At 41.5% G+C, this 21,820-nt stretch overlaps 1 protein-coding gene across 1 annotated transcript in view; it reads left to right on the top strand.

Moving 5' to 3' along the window:
- LOC126544257 (beta-1-syntrophin-like) overlaps positions 1-18,984 on the top strand; it is a 137,881-nt gene extending 118,897 nt beyond the window's left edge. The window contains exons 5-6 of the mRNA XM_050191511.3: positions 4,191-4,369; positions 4,629-18,984. Of these exons, the coding sequence (XP_050047468.2) occupies positions 4,191-4,369; positions 4,629-4,721 (272 nt within the window). The 3' untranslated portion in view covers positions 4,722-18,984. The remainder of the gene's footprint in view (positions 1-4,190; positions 4,370-4,628) is intronic.
- The last annotated feature ends 2,836 nt before the right edge of the window (positions 18,985-21,820 follow it).

Here is a 21,820-nt window from a genome sequence, read left to right as displayed (position 1 = left end):
CTCAACAACAACGAGATGACCCGGAATTGCTTCCACTTATACAGCGCCTGGAGGGACTGGACGTTCAACTGCCGCGTATTTTCTCTAGGGGGCTATCCTCGTTCTGTCTGCGAGGAAGTGTCCTCTACAAGAGAAACTTCGAGAACAGCGAGACGAAGTTTTTACTTGTCGTACCGGCATCTATGCGAGAAGAAGTTTTGCATGCATGTCACGATGAGCCGACGTCTGGACACATGGGCGTGAGCCGTACAGTCGCTAGGATTCGTCTGAAATACTACTGGCCCAAGTTATTAGCCTCAGTGCAGCACTACGTCAAGACTTGTCGCGAGTGTCAAAGGCGCAAGACTCCATCCGTAAAACCGGCCGGCCTCCTCCAGCCAATAGAGCCAATGCCCCATTCCAACAAGTCGGTATGGACCTCCTTGGACCCTTCCCAACATCATCTTTAGGCAAAAAGTGGATAGTTGTGGCCACGGACTATCTGACCCGTTACGCAGAAACTGATTCCCTGTACAATGCAACGGCTGTCGAAGTTGCAAAATTCTTTGTCCACAATATCGTGCTCAGGCATGGCGCTCCCGCAGTTGTTATTACCGATCGTGGAACGGCCTTTACTGCGGACCTAATGAAATGCTTGTTGCAAATGACACATACTGATCATAGGAAAACTACGGCGTACCACCCTCAGACAAACGGTTTAACTGAACGCCTTAACAGAACACTGACCGACATGCTTTCGATGTATGTCGACGTTGAACATAGGCTGTGGGACGAAATTTTGCCATACATCACCTTCGCATATAATACGGCCGTTCAGGAAACAACACGAGTCACCCCGTTTGAACTTGTATTCGGCCGAGCAGTAACCACAACTTTGGATGCTATGTTGCCGTTAGATGAAGAAAACCATAACTCATCTGACCTAGATGATTTCTTGCAACGAGCCGAGGAGGCACGACAGATGGCAAGGTACCGAATACGCCGCCAACAACGCATCGACTCCAGTCGGTACAACCAGCGCCGTAGTGAAGCTCATTACCAGCCCGGTGACAAGGTGTGGGTATGGACCCCAGTGCGACGCCGTGGACTATCTGAAAAGCTTCTGTGCCGATACTTCGGCCCTTACGAAATACTTCGTCGTATAAGCGACGTCACTTACGAAGTGAAATCCGCTGGACACGAGAGCCCAAGACGGCGCAACTCCACGGAAGTTGTGCATGTTGTCCGCATGAAACCCTACCAGGAGAGGTCATGAACAACAACAACAACAACAAAAAAAAAAAAAAAAAGTGAGAGCCCACAGGAACCCCTACTTCCTCTCACGCATCGGGCCGATGCGGCAAGGAGGGGGATAATGCCACGACAAACTTGGTGACATTGAAGTTGCGCGCCCTTTGCATTGGGCACTGTGCACGCCGTACAGTGGTGTTGTTCAGCAACAACAGGAAGCTATCTTCGTGGCACGGGCAGCCAGTTGGACCCGGCTCGCAGGCGGCACGCGCCCGAGGTGTCACGCGAGAAGAAGAGGAAGACGGTTCGAGCCCCAGTTTGAGAACGCGACTGCCGCGGATTCCTGCACGACCGCAGTGACTTTTACTTGTGGGCACAAGTTCGCCTTTAATAAATATCCTTGTTTTACTAACATCGTTACAATATCATCAACAGCTGCACAGCTTGATCCTCATGGTAGCAGCACGAGCTCAGCTGGAATGAAGCGGTTCCTTACAATATACAGTAAAAGCTCGTTAATTCAGAACTCTTTCATTCGAAATTTCAAATAATTCTAAATAGCCGCCGCGGTTCATCCAGCAGTGTATTGAAAGCAATATGTAACACATCCCGTTAATTCACACTGAAATCTGCACCACCACCAATAATTCGAACTCCGTGCCATCGTGGATGGGAAGAGTGCTAGTGCACAGGAGCACGTTGGCGGCGCCGCGCGGGCCGTGCAGCGTTGCATTTTCCATCTGTGGCTCTTTGTTTAGGCTTGACTGGAGAGAGCCGCATTTGCACCTGGCCATGCATGGCCAACGCCTCTGTTGCAGGTCACTTCTCTCCCAGGATGTTCCGTACAAAGCTCAAGGGCAATGAAATCATCGTCATGCACCGCATGCTGTATGGGCGAGAGAAAGCGTGCGAGGGTGAGCCGATGAATGCGGCTGAATCTCGCATGCTCAAGCGAGATAGGCGGGGCGAATGCGCGCCCTCTCCTGTCGTGCATGCAAGGCACGGGGGTGAGGCGGAGGGAGGGGGGACGTTTTTCTCCGGTGTCTGCTGCTTACGGCACAGCCATGCAGGTGCCGTATCTTGAAAGAGATCTGCAACGTGGCCAAAGTGCACGCCTGCGTGGGCCTCATCTTCAAAGCGATCTGCTATGTTTGCAGAGTGTGCGTAGTGTCGATAGCTTCGTATGCTCTCGTTTCGTAGTTTCGTAGTTACGCTCGCATAAAGCGAGGACTGTACGAAGGTCAATTCACTCACTGCTACTGCCGCGATTCCTCACTCCGTTTTTCAGCGAGTTTCTGAGGTCATCGAGCGAGATGTGTTCATGTTTACCTGTGCGCGCGACACAGTACTTGTTAAATTAGTTAGTAAGTGAATGTTTGCAAGTTTATAAAGCCAATAAAACTACTATCCTTACTTCGTATAGCTATCTTCTAATTTGCTATCACAATCGATGCTTCGCTTTTCGGGTGAAACCGAAAAATTTTTTTTTCTCCGCGCCAGTCAGTGCGACGAACGCGCGGATGGAGCAAGAGCCATCTCGACGTCAGGCACGTCGGACTGCGTTGGCTGCATCTGGTAACGCTAGCTGTGCCAGTGCTTCGAGGTATAGACGTTCTTGTTTATGCCAACGTGACGTAGCGTCTGTGCATGCATGCTCACGTCTCGTCGGTCTATATACGCGCCTTAACCAAGCGACTTTTTTCTGACTTTTGTTAGTTCGAATTTTGTATAATTCAAATTTTTGTAGCATCCCCACAGAATTCTTATTAACACTCAAACACTAAAACCAAGTCAAACTCTTGCCTTTGGTTTGAGTTGTTCACAAATTCGGCTTCGCCCTGCCATCTGCTAGCCGCCTGGTTAGCTCAGATGGTAGAGTGGTTGCCCTGGAAAGGCGATGGGCCCGGGTTCCTGTCCCGGACCAGGATGAATTTTTCTTCACCTGAGAGGCTTTTCTTTTGAGGAACCCCTATGGGTTTCCTTTGTAGCAATTGCTACAAACGGGTGGATGTCTGATTTTCCCTCTATTAATTACTTCTTTCCACCTTGCAGGTTTCCGCAGCACTATTACATCAAAACTATCTTGTGTACAGCATAGATACTTGTTGTCGCCACTGTTTACTGCTGACAGTCTCGTTCTTCAAGCAAGCATTACTACATTATGCCAACAGCAGACAGCTTGGCAACGGTTGCTGCTCACAATTGCAGATGCTGTGTCATTGCAAAGCTGGTAGCAGTAACCGTGATAACACAGTAAAAAGAAAATTCAAAGGGGTCATTTCAACTATTTCTCGTTGTTGCCTTCATGTGAAGCCCCAAAGTTTTTTATCAAGCTTTGAGCTTTTGGTCTGCACAGGTAGATACGTTTTATCAAAAAAAACTTACGAACTATTGGGATAACATCGAGCAGACCATGTGGTGATTGTCATCAAGCATGTTGGAAGGGCATGAAAATTCAAAGCTTCATCAGCCTGATGAAACCATGTAGCATGTAATCAGGTGGGGTGTTACATGATGCATAACCCACAGTGAGCTGTAGATTGTACCAAGTGGCAGCATTATATGCACTACTGTGAGTTAGGTTGCCATGGGGTTTTTCAGCAGTATTGCATGCAGGTTTATGCTTCCATGTATAACGAATCCATCGTAAAAGTTCATAAAAGTTTTTTATACCCAGGTTTACGCCTATTGTATTACTTGATACATTGAACTTTATTTAGCGCTTGAACCAGCTTATTATGACTGGGTTTGACTATAGTCTGGCTGAAATGGCAGCGTAGTGCTACTTGTCACAAGCGATATTTTTTTTAAAAATCTGTATAATCTAAAAACACAGCTCGAGTGTGCAATGACATTTTGAAAAATGGATTCCTTCTTATGCCATCATTTTGACATTAATGATATAAAAGATGTTCTAAATGATAAATTCATATAATGTGAAATTTCTTTTTATATTCCAGCCTGTCTTTTCCAAGGCCAGGAATGCACTCTTACATTACACTATGAAGATGGCTTTCTTTTGCAAGAAAACCGCAGGCAACTGACCCTCTGGCAGTTTTCATTCGAAAGACTACGAAATTCTGGTGATGATGGCATGCGTCTCGCTTGGCTTGACTTTGGTGGAGAAGATGGAGAAAAGGTACTTCATTGTTACTTGTCTCTACAGTGACTTTTTAAAAACAGAAAAATGCCTTTCAGTAAAAATGTCATTTTAGTTCATCTATTGCTTTAGCTAGTGTGAAATGCATTATTTGTTTTGCTTTAGTTTGAAAACTGCACAGTGGTTTGAAAGCTGCACAGTGGTCAAATGTCCCATTGTAAGGGATGCTACTGCAGTGTGCCCAGGTGAATATTCCTGGATCCAGCTTTTGTTGAGGCTCTGTAATGTTCTTTTACAGGAGCTGGACTTGATGCAGTGCCCTAAACCATTTGTGTTCACACTGCACACATTCCTGTCTGCCAAAGTAACCCGGATGGGCCTTGTGGCATGACAACTACAGGACCACCACGTCGCAGCAGCTGCTCCGTTGGTGCAGCAGCAATGGCCCATCTTGGGATGCTGAGCCACACCTAGGAAAATAGCAGCTGTGCCTCTGTTGCCAGGACTGTGTAAAAAGACAAGCCAGAGCAGTGAGTGGGCTTAAAGTGGGGCCAGAACATTACTCCTGCTCGTGAATGCATGGGGTGTAACGACTATGGCTTCATGCAGGTGAGGCAGGCTATGTAGCCCAACCACTGCTCTAGCTGCCATTCGTGTCCATGCAACCTTTCACGGCCTGCAGATGCCCTGGCAGCAGATGTGCCTGCACTAACAGCCGCAGGTGAATTTTGTCACGCATCGTGGTGGTCTCACAGGCTTGTTGCCTGGGAACACACTAAAAAAATACAACTGGAGAGGACCCTCAGGGGGCCAGCATTTACACAGCGTCTAAAGTTTCTACCAAGCTGCCCTTAAGGGACACTGAAGGAAGGAGCTGAAACGTGCTGCCCATTTAACATGCACTCCATCAGTTGTGACCCGGTGATCGTCGGGGTGCAACTTTTCATCATCTCACACAGCAGCATTCCTTCAAGGGACAAGAAATTACATCTGTCATATAGTGGAATTGTAATGCCTCGCGTCAGCGTGTAGGAAATGAATGCTGTGAAAGATGTCTATGTAGCTAAGTAGCAAGCTTTTTATCAGATTCTCTGTGTTTAGTGGCGTTCAGCTGCAAAAAAAAAAACACACACACAGAAGAAAAACAAGAAACCTTTTTTTGTTGTAAGCAAGACAAAAATCTGTGCTGCATCACCTGACATGTCTCAACAGGTGGACTTGCACCGTACTGTTGCTGCATTCCAAGTGCAGGTCTTCCAGTTGATGCATTTGTGGCATGAATGGCAATGCCTTACCTTTAGTTCTTTAGCTGTATCATTGTAATGCCTATTGTGCTCATGTGTGTTACATTTTATTGGTTCATATATTCATATCTTGCATTTCTGTTGCTAGTTTAAATGCAACACTGTTTCATAAGTGCTTTTGGAAACAAAATTTGCACAGCTGAAAATGACATTATCATAAACTTTTCACATGAAACAATTTTACAATCTGTTCTTACCTTACTCTAGGACAAATAACAATGCGTGCTCTGTCACCCTGAGCTGGCTGGCATCACGTGAGTTATATTGGGTAGTGAGGGAGGGTCAGGGGGAGTCTGCTTAGTAGCAAATGCTCTAAAGCTGTTTACAGTGTTAATGAGAAGGTGTGAATTCTATGCCTGACTATGCAAAGCTACTTCAGACAAGGGCGGTTAAGGAACAGGTAGGCGTGTTTTTTTTTTGTTTTTTTGCTGTGTGCAAGAGCAAAAAGTTATCACATTGTAGCCCCCAAGCACATTTATACTTATGTCACATTTTCTTTGTTTTGTGCAGTAACGGGCAAAAAAATGATGTGCTGGGCCAGAAAACATTCAAAATGTTTTTGTTGGTTTCATGTGCTTTATTGCGATTGAATTATAACCATTGTCCTCAGTGCAAATTGTGGCCCTTCAGTTCTGAGTTGCAAACTTTTAAGGACTTAATACTTTTTAGCTCACTTTCACTTTATTTTATTGTTAACTTTTGATGCTTAGTTGCTGTTGCTTGGCCTTAAGCTTTTTGTTATTGATGTGTTGTTGTGATAGGTATGAATTGCAACATTGAAGCAGTGACCACCAGATAGTACTCTATGACACGCTGGTTGTGCCATAAAATGGTTTAGCTGAGTGAAAAGTGGAGGTTGCACCATTTCAAAGGTGCACATACCTCCTTGAGTGCCTTCATTGTTCTCTTCTTTCTTCGGAGGCACTGCAACCAATGATTTACAGGCTTGTCCAGTTACTAAAATGTTAAATGAGAGTGGCGGCCTGCTGGGACAAAATAAGCCACTTTGCTCATCTGAAGTTGTACTCTGCAAAGAAGTGGCATTTAATTTTTCTACGAAGTAAGAAGCAGCAGAAAAAAATTTATATATATAAGGGCGTTCCAAAGTTTGTTTTCAGGTAAATTGCATCTTGGCATCAGCTTACCCTATTACTTGGGGTATGCTTACGTTTCGGCCATGGCTTATGTGTTGCAACTTGTACTGATCGTAATAGTATGTGATCTCTCTCTCTCTCTCTCTCTCTCTCTCTCTCTCTCTATATATATATATATATATATATATATATATCCATCCTCTTTTATTTCTTGTTTTCTTTTTTTTTTTCTTTTTATTCGTGCTTAAAGTGTTGAAAGCTTTTCACAGCTAACTTGTATATCACTATGACAAAACAAATCTAAAGGATAGTTGCTCATGCTTTGTTTGCTATAACAGTCATAGCAAAAGAAATTTTTGTTCACGAAAGGTTTAAATATGTATTCTGGTAACCAAAATTTCAAATTCAGTCACCATCTAATTTTTCAGGTACCCAATTTTCTTACCTGCGCATTTACATGGACAGTTATCTGCAACACCTCCACATACCCCCAGGACCAACTTATAATGTGAACTGAAATTTTGGACACCACACAGTGTGCTTCTCAATTTTCCAATCAAGGTCCTCATGCGTAAACCTGCAAACATGGTACCTATGAGCAAAGTTGCTGCTACGTAGCCTTGCTTCCAAAGACCAAACCATAACTTTACTTGTCAACTCCCAATGAGGCAGCGGTAGTTGAGCCTAAAGCCCTACATCCACGCGTCACCGCCGACCAGGAAAGCGGCGGTGGCGCGTGGATGTAGGGGCTTTAGTTGAGCCTAGTGGCCTAGGCAGTACAGCTGTGACAAAGTTTCGTTGGTGGTCTGTGGAGTGGCTGACAACAAGCCGCCATGGGTAGCAAGTGGGCCGTCATCGGCGATCAAGCATGAGATCACACGTAAGGGCTAGCCTGAAAGTAGTGGAGCTCAGGTCCGTGTGCGAAGCTCTTCATGTCTGAAAAATTGGTTGGTGACTTACTCGGCAAGAGCAGCTTAACATGGCACATTTGGGATGCACGTGCATGTTTTGACCAGTGGCTTGGCTTGGTTGAACCACAGCCATCTAGCCAATGTGCCAGTATGCCAATATCATGTGATCACATACCGATGGCACAATTGTGTATTAGAAACCATGCAAAACTCGTGTATGTGAGTTATTATTGTCGTAGTGCTAGCCACCGGTGCACCATCAAAACGGGAAGGTGACTTTCTCTCGACAGAGGCATCACGCTTGTGGTTCACATAAACCTGATTGTGATTTTTTTGCCGATATCGGCACATATGCTTATAACAAATATTGGCTATAATGAAGGTATTTTCGTGTCAGATGCAACTTCATTAAAACAAGGTGCAACTTCAGTCTCTTTCTTTTTGTTTGGACAATGGAGCTCAGCTGTGCACCTTTAATTCAATTAGCTGTTTGTTTAGAACTTTATGGCAGCTGTTATGCATACCATAGCTTCCTTTCTTTTTCTTTTCTTTTTTTTTCTTTGTAAGAAGTTTGATCTAAGTTGATGTCAGGGCTTTGTCAAGGGTACATTGCACAGTGCTATAGGTTGTTTGTTTGATGACTACATGATTTATACATGCCTAAGGGTGAGGCAGGGAATCACATAAAAAAGTGCCACCAGGAACTGTGCATCATAGTTGTGACTTATACTAAGAATATTTATAAAAAAAGGTTTCAAATGTGTTATTTTAGTGCTGGAACTTACTGATTCCATCAGAAAAGCAACCTTACATTAACAGGTGGAATAACTACCTTCCTGTTGCTTCTACACTGAGTCATTATAATTGAATAATTTTAGACTCTTGTCTCTTTGCAACTGCTGTAACATTTAGAAGGCACCAATTATGTGGCAGTATACAGCTTTATGAGCTGCTAAGCTTGAATGATTGAATGTAATGGATTGCTTTTTCTTTCCTTTAAAGGGGCCCTAAACCACCCCTCGGGCTTGGTGAAAAAAAGATAGCATATGCTACTGTGAACATCTCAGCCAAATTTTGCATTTGTGCACAGCACATGTAGCTCACAAGTGGAGCACAAAATCACCTTTTTCTCAAACATTCTCTTTTCAACAAAAACCTGCTCCTCACTCTTTTCTGGACACTTTATTTCTTAATAGAGCAGATTCCAATACGCGGCTGCTATTGGTGGATAGCTGACATAAATCAAGAGGGGGGTTTGAATCAGTGCGCTTCTTCCTACTGTTATTGTGTATATTTATTGATGCAGTTTAATAAACAGGCAGAAGTAAGCAAAAATCTGCTTTTGAATTTCGGTAAGAATTGCGTACTTCTGGAAGAAGCAGACTATCGTCTGCCCATGCTCAGCTGTGGCTGGCCACGTAGGAATTAAACTTTGGCCACCCTGCTTATCGGTGTCATAGCCATCGGGACTCTCTAATTTCGACTAGTTTTGAACACTCAACTAGCTTTGAACCACATGAAATTTAAGGTCAGACCACACGCACGCTTGCTAGCACACCTGGCCGCTCCTGGCAGACTTTGCTTCGTATTGAGCTGTTGATAGCTCTTCAATATGCATAAGTCGAATGTGGCTACTCTCCATCAGTCAAGCTGGTGCAAGACAAAGCTGGTCTGCACCATGTCGCAGAGTCAGACAGGAGCATATGAGCACAAGCGCACACTCAAGCCCTGTCATGCACAAAGCAAACGCTGCAGTTGCATGTAACTGTGGTCTACTACATAGCGTAGATACTGCAGCCACCATGGGTTGCCGCGACGAGTCCTCTGGCTGAGCACACTGTGGCTCACTGAGGACAGCTGCGTTTGGTGCTCATAGGTGGCAAAATCGGAAGTAGTGCCACCTACGTGAACATCTAAAATCAAATTTGAAATGAACTACACGCCACCGTGATACTCGGTAGGCAGAGCGTTGTGGGCATGCCCCGCTCCGCCGTATAGCCTTCGCAGTGCAAGTCATTGAAGAAAGAGGGGAAGCACTGTGAAGGGGCTGTTTGATTGCCAATAACTCCACTTCTGCTGAACACATTGAAGTACTCTTTGCAGCAAGGTATTTCTGAAATAGCCTAATTTGACTTCAAATTCATTTCTTGAGTTCAATAAAAAGTGGTTCAGGGTCCCTTTAATATGCTTTGCATTAAATGGGCACTAAAAGCAGACATTAAGTTAGGCAAGACTGGTAAATTACCTTTTTGGAACATTATTAGCTCTTGTTCTCTGTAAGGAGATGGAGTGGGAAGCACTGAAGATTAAACTTCTTTTTTGCAAGTTCACTTGCCTACAAAACATGGTAATTCCTGTGGTGCACCTGCTTTTGCTACGTCCATTCTAATAGAAGGTGTGACAGTTGGATGAAAGTAGGGGCACCGGGAAACAGAGTTTACAAAGTGGTGACTAACCAAGCAAAACAAGAAAGCACCTGACTAGACTGCACATCTCTTGGAACAGTGGTCAACATGTTGTACCTTGTTGCTTCCCCTTAACTCTACATAGGGATGCTGTATTACATTGGTTTGGGTTCATCAGAACGTGTGGTGCTCTTGAAGGCTTGTACTTATTGGTAATGTGTGCACAATGATGCTTCATTGGCTAAGTCAGCAGCTTCATCACTATGGGTAGCATTTGCATCTTTGATTCTTCGATGAGCTGGTTTCAGATTTCAAAAGTAGTGTCACCACGTGGGGCTTTTACATTGCTTTCTGGTTTACTGATGTTCTGGTTTTAGTAAAAGTGAGATGCTTGTTATCTTAATACCAGTACCTATCATTTTAGCCCACTTTAATGTTTGCCTTTAGTGCCTTTCATTTTTTTCCAAGTTGAGGAAAGGGTATTGAACATTGAAATTCGCTAGTACATTGTAGGTGTCTAAGTAGGATTACCTACTTTTATTGGCAGTGTATGGTAGGAACTACTACAAACCATTTGTTTCAGTGAAATTATGTGCATTGTTACTCCTGTTTGCTATTTTAAACTTTATATATATAAGGATGTTCAAAAAAATATCTTGTGTAGACCAGATGACAGTGCAGCTTTCACTGTGGCTGCATGATCTTGGCTCTAGTCATTCTAGCATGCCTGACAGCTAGCTCAATGGCCCTCATTTGATGCATTAAGTTGTTGTGGGAACATTTCACCTATTTCAGTAGCTGTGGAGTCTGGACTTTCTTCACTTATTATAGAAAGAGCTATTGCTGGCTTCACTTTTATAACATCATGGTCCTTTTATTTGGGACATCTTTTAACACTATACATGACCATATTCATATCCAGAAAATTATTATATTCAAAGGCAGCTCTGTCATGTGGACAAATATGGACTTTTCATGCATGTTACACTTCGGCTTTGTGGTCTTGTTTATGTCTGGGGGTTGCAGCTAATAAGCACGGAGAATTGTGATGAGGACATATTTTCAGGACTATAGCAAGCTCATTGATGTAAGCATGTCACAGACTGCAGCATCGTTACCGGTTGTGAAGTTTCAGTAATAATTAGAGGGAAGTAATACCAGTCTAAAGAGCTGAATTCTGGAGTACTGGCAGTTCATTTATTGGAGTTATTGCTAGTGCCTGTAAAAGAAGCAGGACATGTTTGGCCTTTTTGAGTGAAAGTGCTTTGTAGCCGTGTCATTAAAAAGCTCAGGTCACTGTGAAAGTGAATATTTATTACGGGATAAAGCAATAAGAGGATCTACTTCATGGAGCACTTGTTGGTGTTCAACAAAAGAAAGGAAGGTCCTGTTAACTGGGCCTCTTGTTGCTTCCAAGTATATTTTGTTTTAGTGTGACAGTGCAAAAGAATCTTCCGAGCACGAGGGGGGCCAGCGGTCATCGGCTGGCATCAACTTTGTCCTTATCCTGTTTAGAGAAGCTCCCTATCTTCTATCGTGTTGTTTTCTGTAATGTTTTCTTTGCACACACACAAAAAAAAAAAACTGCATTTGTACAACGAAAATGGCTGGACGGACAGCAGTTAATGCCAAAGAAGCAATTCTCCAAAAGGAAGTACACCCACTTTTGGTACACTTGCATGCATTGCTTCTATTTCAAGATGTGGTCATGCCTCGATTAACTTTTGTAGTTATACAAAGTTTGTGTACTGTTGTCATCATTGTTTACACAGCTGTAATGTGCACATTTGTACACAGAGGGTCTGGGGTAACCTTAGCAATGCATTGCATTTGCTGTATCTTTGTATGCAACTTTTCCACTTGCGGACATGTGGCACAAGTCAGTGCATACTGGTGCACCACACTGCACTGTATGCAAAGTGTTAAAGCCTGCACAGCCACGCGTATTGCTTCAAAGGGTCCCAAAGCAGTTGTGGCCCAAGTAGGTCTTGCGGTGTGGGACACTTTCCTCATGAGTATATCAAATGGGATTGGGTCCATTGAACACCACTGCTAAGGTATTCCACTACTGTAGTGCTGTGTGGCTTTGCACAGAAGTGGAGTTGACAATAAGTGCGAAGTGCCCTTATTTGCTGGCTCTGGATGTTTTTGTGACTGTGGGTATTGGCATTGTACAAATAACCTCCTTTGTTTATTCTTTCAGTGTTTGCTGACAGTGCAGATGTACTATTATACTTTTGTTGTTCATTTCATACCTATTACCTGACATTGTGCTGTTAGTACCATACAAAAGAACAAACACTTTAACCTGGTATACTTGTATCTTTTACAATATGTGTCCAGTATGGGGAGCCTGAAGTGTTATGGTTTCTGTAAAGACATGGTTGCCTCCATCTTATAAAGCTTTGTGAAGAAATTTAGGGAGATTGTAAAGTTTTGAGGTTTTTCATGTGATGTGGGCTGCTTTGCTATAAGCTTCATGGGAACTACAAGGTTTACTGCTGTTCCTGAACTCGCTTTGTCCCCAGAGCTTGCATGTTGAATAGACTAATCGTCTTTGTTATGTATGCTTTGTCTTAAGATGTGTTTGCAGCACCTTGTGCTTAACATATCACTGTTACTACATTCATTTATGACTTGTGCCTCAATATGACATAAAAACTGCCAATGACATTTTAGTTTTGTTCTCACGCCCTTCTATAAAGTCTGTTAAAGAATAATGTGCAAAGTATATGTGTTGTATTTCACTTGGTTTGAATTACCATTTGCGTGGGCAACCAGACATCTGAAGAAGCTACTTTGAAAACACATTTAATCTCTTTTTAAATGCCTAAAAGTCTTTTTATTAAATCTTTATACTGTATCAAAAAGTTGTTCATCTTCACTTGTAAGTGCACTTTACCTTAGTACAGTGAAATGTCTTTATGATGGCAATGTGAAACACCATCACATGTAAGAAATTTTGGCCTTATGTGTTTTATATATAAAATACGGGTGGTTACTACAGATATGTGAAAAGCTCTAAGAATTAGTTGCATGCCCTATTGAGCACCTAAGGGCAGGTTAAACTGTCTTAGAATTATCTTAATTGGGAGTTTCATTTATGCCTGTCTAGCTGGTCTGAGTAGTAAAAACATGGGGTAAGGTGCCGACCACATGAAACTGCTATACATAATGAACTATTCGCAAAAAAGTGTAGGGACCTTTTTTTGTTCTTAGTTGTAAATTTGACAGATGCATCTTAAGTGGTCCTAGAAAGCTTCATTTCTGAGAGAACATCTCAGAAAATGCACCTTTTTCTTTATTTTCCTTAGCACACTGTCTAGTATGTTACAGGTGAGGTTTTCGACATGATTGTTAGCCCATGGTTTAAGAGATGGGCATGTAGCTTACGGTATGTAAGTGTTTAATTGCATGGTACCATGTGATAGTAACTTTAGGGGAAGAAGCCCTGAAAGATTTGTTGTATCCAAACTGTGTTAATAATGTATACACATTTGTCTGCTACACTCCCATATGCATCTCTGGTTGTGCACATGGTGCATCCATGTCAGGCTGTTTATGACTGATGCAATTCACTGAAGATTACTCAGACTTGGTGTAAATGTTTGTCGGCAGTAATCTAAACTGTTAAAACAAATTGCATGTTGACGCAGCACACACACACACGTGTGCACATTTTGACACAAGCACATCAACGTTGTCTCTAAGTGACAATTACTGCCAAGAATCTGCATCCACAGTGATATACAAATTTCACTGTGTTTCCAATTTCTACATGAGAATAAATGTTACTTTATATTGGATTTCCAGTCTGGATATTTCCATGCCATGCAGTTTGTGTTTTCTCATCTGATCTGCAGCAGCTACTGGAGGTCTGTTGAACCGCATGGCTTAAATTTCTCCTTTTCAAATTGCTGGTGGAGGGAACATGTGAACTGAACTGGCTGCCTGGTGTTGTGCAGTACTTCTGCACACTGATGTTTTGCTGCTGCCATTGATCAGTAGAGACCATTGTGCACTTGGTATTCTTAGTTATTCATTGAGGATTAGTTCTTGCACACAAATCTTCATGACCCCCCACTCCTCCCCAATCTACATTCTTCAACCTAGCTTCTCTTGCATCGTACCTTAGATACCAACATCACAGAAACTGTGTCTAGGCATTGCCTTATAGAATTGGGACTTCACTACTTTTGTTCATGTTTATGGTGGTGCATTATGGGCCATTGATCATGATGCAGCACAGGAGGACAAATTTGGTCAGTGTCATACAGCAAGGAGTCAACACTTCTGCAAGTAAATGTTTGCTGTCGGGTCCCAGAAAGCAGTCTAGAGGTTCTTGAAGCAGAATTTGCATTGGACGTTTAGTGTTCTGAATAACATTTGAGATTGATACTTCTTAGCAATGGCTGCTTGGATTAGTGATGTCTTTAGCACTGCACTTTTGTTCACACATGAGCAAAAATCCCATGGAGCCTGCACCTATGCCCAAGGTGCAGAGCTGAGAAGTGGCTCCACATGGGTAGCTACTGTCAAAATTGCTAAAACTAGCACCTACTAATGTCAGCCAACTGCCATTATTGGTGTGGTGGTCACTGTGTCGTTGGATTTCTGTGTTTGTTATTCTTGAAGGTCTAAGAATAAAAAAGAATTGTACAATTTGCCTGACATGTAATGGTGCATATGAAGTAAATTTGGAAATTTAACAAGGTAGTGTCATGTATACTGTGGAAAAATTTTGAAAACCTGCTTGTGGGTGATGCCAGTTTCTTTAAGCATACATTTCTGGGAACAGCACGAGGAGACATGCACACAGTAGATGAAACTGGTTGACCCCATGCCTATTGCTACACTTATTGAAAATATATATGAAGCATGTGTGGAATATTTGGAATGTCACCTGGTTACAGAAGTTATAGGTGTTTTTTTCACAATCACCTACCAACTAAGGATAAAAGTCACCATATGTTGTGAAAAATGTGTAAAGCCAATTCACATTCCTCTGGCGATTTTCGTTTAGTGTTGTCATATGCTTACGGGTCATTTTTGGCTAATAAATATGAAAATTCCTCGTAAATTCCAGAGGTGACGGGTCTGCTTTTCTTTTTTTTTCAGAATATACTGTTGCAGCCTCATTTTACTCGTGGGTTTGTCACATCTGATGCATGACTGTATTTATCTCTAGTGTACCCGTTATGCTGCATATGGTGTCTTAAAGCAAGTTGCACCAGCACCTCCTGTGATGACCATAAATCTGCCTAGGTAAAGTAAAAAACAGCCACCAAGTGCAGGCCAAGTGACACAAGCTTAATCATGGCTATATGGTGCTGAGTCAATGGAAATTAGCAGTGTCTAACTAGCTTGTTGCTGGAATCAATTCTGATTCAGCTTTGTGCCAGTTAAATGATGTGATACTAACTGTGGCTACAAAGAGCTGTAGTTTAATAGGATTTGAAAAGGGAGTGCTGGTTAGATACCACATTATTTTGGTCACTCACAATTGTGTATAAACATTCACAAATACATTAGTATTTGTGAATGTTTCTTGCTAATCTAGGACAAAAATTTAAATAAGTGCATGTCATATCTGGTGTCAGCTACACACATCTTTAATAGAACATATTGAGTGTGAACAGAACACTATGAAGAAGACAGACAATGGAGCACTTCAGTGTTTGTCTTCATGTTGTTCTGTCTGTGCTCAACATATTCCATTTAGGGGGTCACCAACTAGCCAAGCACCATGTCATATTGGGATACACATTTATGGTATTCATTGTTATAATCCATACATTTGAATTGCCTTAAATCAGTATGTGCTCTATACAGTAAACGTTAACTTTGCCTGCAGATGTGTGGCTGCAGAGTTCATTGCTTGCCTGGACTTGCAGAAGTTCTGAAACTTTTTTATTGTGGCAGTAAAAAATTGATACTTTGTGTTCTGCCACTCTACAAAGCCACCAATGGAGTACTGTGTAAAATGCAATTCTCAGCAGGAAGCTTTTAAGCTCTAACCATACTGCGACTCATATATAAGGACATCACACTTCAAAAGGTGCCTGCTGGTCAAGTGCCATATTAAAGTACTCAAACTGCAAGATTCAAAGTCCTCTAAATTTAGCGGGGTCTGTACTGCCTTCTACACACCAGCCTGCTTGTGCCAGTCACTTGCTACTGATGTAAGCTTTTATGCACCATGGTGTGACTTGATCTACTGCATGCATAACCATGAGCCTTTCAGAATTGAGACACCATGCAGGTATACGAGGCCTGCACACATAAAAAGGTGGTTTAGACTTGCACAAAAGAAAGGTTATTGGAAGGAAAGGCATAAATGATTGTTTTTGTTCAAACACCTTATGTGTAGTATGGCTGCACTGCATGTGTCTAATACCTATGATCAGTCCTTCTGTTAAAAAATTATGAATAAATGTCACCCTGCTCACTCCATCAACAGCCTTGCAAACAAGTTGCTACTATTCAATGGCATTCAAACCGTTTTGCCTTTGAAAAACAATGTTGCGCATGCACGTGCCATTTGTTAAGGCACTGTTAGTAAACTACAAATTTCTTTAGTGAATTTTGGACTCTGTGCATAATGAATGCTCTGTGCGAAATGAATGCATGCATCTTTGTTTAACTGTGCACCAAGTTAAACTGGCGGTTTTATGTTTACTACAGCACACAGAGTTGGTCGTGCTCACAACTGCTTTATGCACCTTTGACACCTCCTACAGGTCTGTCCCCTGTCATGGAGGCATGCAGACATGATAGACAATGCAGTTTGCGTTCATGTCAATTGCACATAAATGATGCCAGAACCATACAGTAAACACACTTCACTATTTTTTTTTTTTTTTTCCCTTGTATTCTCTTTTAGCTTTGTTTATCCACCTGTACCTAAGAACCATGCATGGGCCATGCTGAGGAGCACAGAAATTGAATTAAAACTGCTTTTGTGGTGAACATGTTCACTTAAGAATCAAAACGTAGCTTTTGCGAGAGTCATTTAACCTGGTACTTTGCCCCTGCCATGAGTAATTGGCCAGTAGGGGAAGAGCTTACAGCCGATGCAGGGTGATGCACATGTCAACACTCCCTCATTTTCATAATGCTTGTCTGGCACTGAGGCTACATTGTAAAGTGTTCTTATGCAAAATGTGTTTCGTCGCTGGCACGAACAATGCTGCCTTCCGTTTCCATGTCAAAGTGAAAAAAAAAAAGTAGTGTATAGTTCCTCTGTCATGATGCTGTGGTGTGTGATTTATCCATGAACACATGGGTGTTTGTACTAAGAATGAACATTTTTCAGCTGATGATCACATCAGTCCTTGTTAGTTCTCATCTATTCTAGGAAAACCTGGCAATAAAATTGCTTTTTATTTTAGATTAGAAGTGTCAGAAGTCTTCTAAAGATAGAGATGGAGCTGCTGTGTTCTTGTTCAAGAATTTCATTGGAAACTTGCTTCAGACTTTGAGACCACTGAGCTTTTTTGAAGAACTAGGACAGAAGTGCTTAATACTTTGACTGTAAGAGCTACTGTTAACTTTTTATCACTTCGTTTCCCATATGTGCAAACATGCTACAAGCAGAGCAATGAACCTGTACAATGGGAACGATGCAAGCATATGTATGCTGTCTCGCAAGTGGCAACATATTCACTGTCAGGGTCCTTCTTTTTCTTAGCAGAGGTATCATCAGGTGCCATTAATACAAAAAATGTAATTCTTTGGAACATTGTTTTAATTACTAATGTTCCTGTAAGTATGCACTGACATGTTAATGCAACCCAATACAGTTGCATGAGAAAGACAAGCAAGCGATCAGAAAAGTTTTACCAAGTTGAGCCTGTATTTGAATTGAGTCTATTTTGATCCTGAATTCACTGTTGTGGTGAATAATAAAGCAAATAACAGAAATGGTGCATCATAAAACTGCACACATTGCTTGTTGATGATTTATCAACTTATTCAACATACCTCTCAATGCATTGAGGTTTGCAGCAGGTGTATAGCAGCTGCAGTTATCTTTGTTGGAATTTTGATCATTTTGTGCATGGTAATGTCATTTAGAAAATGTGCATAAATTTAAGACACAAAAAATGTGTGTGCATGAAGTTCGTGTGCACAAAAAGGAATAAAGCTGTTTTTTTTTATATATATAACCATTACAAGGAAACTGCTTTGCTGCAGAACCCTTCTTTATGTGTGCCATAGGCAGTGTTCATCCAGAGCAAAGCTGCTTATGATACACTACATTGCTTTATGTGGAGCTTTCATGAAAAATTACTGTGACACTCAGCATTAGGGCACCTGTGGGCAGTGGAAAATGTCAATTGGCATTGCCCACTTTGCACCACCTATCGAGGAAGATGATTTTCGAGAGAGTGCAATTGGTAAGTGAGCTAGTTATTGCCTAATGGCTTTGTTTCCGCTCAATATGATGCTTGCTGTGGTAGCAGTGCAATGTGAAACACCCAAAAGATTTTTGTTTTGTTTTGTCCCCTTCATTTTGTGCTGACTAGCAAGCACATCTGGAAATGGAGGAACTTGTTGCTGCCTAAGGTGTACCTATCAGTGCACCCGACTGTACTTGTATTCTTGTATGTTTGTAGCACCTTTGTCCTTGTTGTCTTACGTACACAGCTTGTGACCCTGCTACTGCTACCCTGTTTTTGTGTCTCTCTTTGTGGAGATGAGAGCAAGCTGGCACTATTTCGTAGTGTTGCTGTGCTTTTAATCTGTCATACATTTTGTTCAAAGGGAAAATAATAAACACTGTGTGACATTTGCCAGCGACTTTGTTATCAGGGCAACTCTGTGAATGTGTGCCCACAACGTGTGGTCAAGATACATTGTCAAATCCCCCTACATACATGTATTCGCCTTGGGCGACCTTCCTATATTTTATAATAAACAGAGAAATGTTTGTTACAATTCTTGCTTTTTTTGTGTATGGCATCACTGGTGAGATGGACCATAATGGCTGAAAGGGCCATGCAAAGTAGCATGTCATGCTTCTCTATGGGTTCATTTCAAATTCAAGTTTATTTAAGTATTACTTTTGTTACAAAGTGTATGTAGTGACATAATACAGAAGGAGATCCCATAGTATAAACTGTCTGGAAGACCTCCTGTTAGAACACGTACGTAAAGAAGAATGTGCAGTTGGCAAATGATGTTTAAGGTAGCAGAATCGATAAATAAAAGCATATTGGAATAAGCAAAACAATGGTACACAAACAGTGCAATGTGGCAGTAACAAATCTTATGGGCAAATAGTTATTCATAAACACTAATTGCAAAGAACACTGAAACAGCTAGTGCTACACATTACTATGGTTTAAAAAATTGGGTAACATAAGTTGTCCATAAAGACTATTATAGCATTTAACAGAAACAGTATTGTGGCTGTGATGATATAATATTTCATATTGCAAAGAATTCTAAAGGGATAAATATGGCTCAAAAGAGGGCTGTCACTTTACTGTAGTTGGCATTTCCTTTTGGTAGTTAAAGAACAGGTTCTGTTATAACATTTCTGGCAGAACCTATCTCACGATGAAGGTCGATGTTAATGCTATTAGCATTGAAGCAATGTAACTTCACACTATATTGCCACTGCTAAAATGTCACGTATGAAGCATGTATGCAGCCAGGCTCCTCTCTTGCGCATTCCTTCGGACACACTGTGCCCCCTAGCGGCGGCTCCATGAAGTTTGTGTGGCACATGTCTCAATATATGTGTCTGAAGACTGTCTGAATATCTATGATGTTTGTTCAATTCTGCCCAGCACCAGGTAAATTTTAAAGGATATTTTTTGTCATTAGTAAGTGGTACATACCCAGTGACCAAAGTTGCCATCAAGGAGGTTAATTGAAATGCAGCACATACCTAGTGTCACCTACTCCGTGACCCAAGTTGGTCCAACAGTTGGGTCAGGATAACGTAAAACTATTCCAATCTGTTTTTATTCCAAATCCGTGAAATGTAAATCCGTAAAACTGTTCCACTATAGGGCAGGACCCAAGTCACTTTGACTTGTCACAGAGGGCTGATGGTGAATTTGAAATAAAAACAGGTTGGAATTGTTTTACGTTGTCCTGGCCTTAATTTTGAATACTTTTCCTTCCACACAGTAGCCACACAGAAGGATTGCATTCCACCATGCATGAACTACCTAGTGACCCAAGTTGGTGGTAAAATGGCTACAACACAGAAACAAACATATAATGGAAAGTGCATGAAGTACCCCAAGAATGCTAATCACATTAAAAATGTGTTATTTGTGTTTTAAAGATGCACTGGGTTAAGTTGTTATCCTTACGACTTCAAAACACTAATAGATGTACTTTAAGGTGGAATGTACAAATTAATAGTAGAATCCCAAAGCTGCAGTAAATGGATGGAGCAGGTACTGTATACGAACTAATTGATCTTTAAGTTGGGTAAGAGGTTTGAGCTAGTTGGTGTGTCATACTTGAAGAAAAATAAATGGCAAAAAATACACAGACAGAGGGACACACCCATCCTGTTGTATGTGTTCTTCCATCCATATATGTTTTGCACCGTTTATTTTTCTTCAAGAGATTACAGATCTGTCAGTTACGTGTTGCCCTGCGATTAAACACAGTAGATGAGGTGACTGTTAATGAAAGCATAGTAAGGCGATTCAGAATGTTACTGGAAACAATTCCTTGTTCAAATGAATGCTCGGATGCCAAAAGAAATTTGGTAATTGATTTCACATAAGTATTGTATTTTAGTAGAGGATGGAGTGTAGCAGCCACGAAAGTAATAGAATTAGATAAAGGAACGACAGTTATTCTCTTCCTGTACACAATTGTGCATGCCAAGATAGTGCATCCAAGGCAAAATCACTGATAAAAATGATTTAAAACATGTCACAAGCGTCTTGAAACACTTGATTGGACCGTGCTGCAAGTTTGGATATGTTTAAAGTGTTTTAGTAAAAATGAGTTGAAAAGTAGATGGCTAGATGTTTGCTCTTGCTGTCAGTATGTCATCATGTAACGGTGTCAGAAGGGCTGTAAAATGAGCTTATTGGTACATACCTAGGTGAATGCTTCGGGACACCGCAAAAACATTGGACAAGATTAGACAGAACAAGCATAGTGCTGGCTGCATTTTTGTTGACTAATCTTGTCCCACGCTATCCCAACATATGCCTGTGGTGGGTTCACCTGTTTCATTGTTTTTCAGTGTTTTACATCAGGCATATTTTTCAAGTAATTGGATAGGTGCGTTCCAAGTATGCTATACAAGAAATGATTGTTGTCGTATCTGGCATACCTGTAGAGAGCTCCCGCATGGAGTTCACATTTTGTAAACTTAATTGACAATTACAACTCGCTAAGAATTGAAAATATTTTATTTGTTCTGCAGTTGGATGCTTTTTGCGATTGGGAAGATGCAAGAAATGTGGTGAAACTACTAAATTTTCAATTGACACAATTAATTGGCACCTGGAAGGGTAATCTGTGTAATGTTGAGGAGTTGTTGCTGGTGTTTTTTGAGAAGAATGAAATATAATTTTTTTTGCAGGGTTCACTTTTAGCAAGTTATTGCGCCATGTAACAATATTCCTGACGTTAGTATTTAGACTTCGCTGGTTGACATTTAATAATTTTATCACTGTTTCTGTAGAGAGTTCTCATATGGAGTCAACATTTTGTAAACTTAGCAAAATTTGCTGAAGAATTAAAAATTTTTAATCTGTTCTGCAGCTGTATGCCATTTGTGCTTATGAAA

The sequence above is a fragment of the Dermacentor andersoni genome, chromosome 1, assembly GCF_023375885.2.
Source record: "Dermacentor andersoni chromosome 1, qqDerAnde1_hic_scaffold, whole genome shotgun sequence".
Lineage (NCBI taxonomy): Eukaryota > Metazoa > Arthropoda > Arachnida > Ixodida > Ixodidae > Dermacentor > Dermacentor andersoni.
The sequence above is the reverse complement of the archived record's forward strand: the minus strand, read 5'-3'. Positions and strand labels throughout refer to the sequence as shown.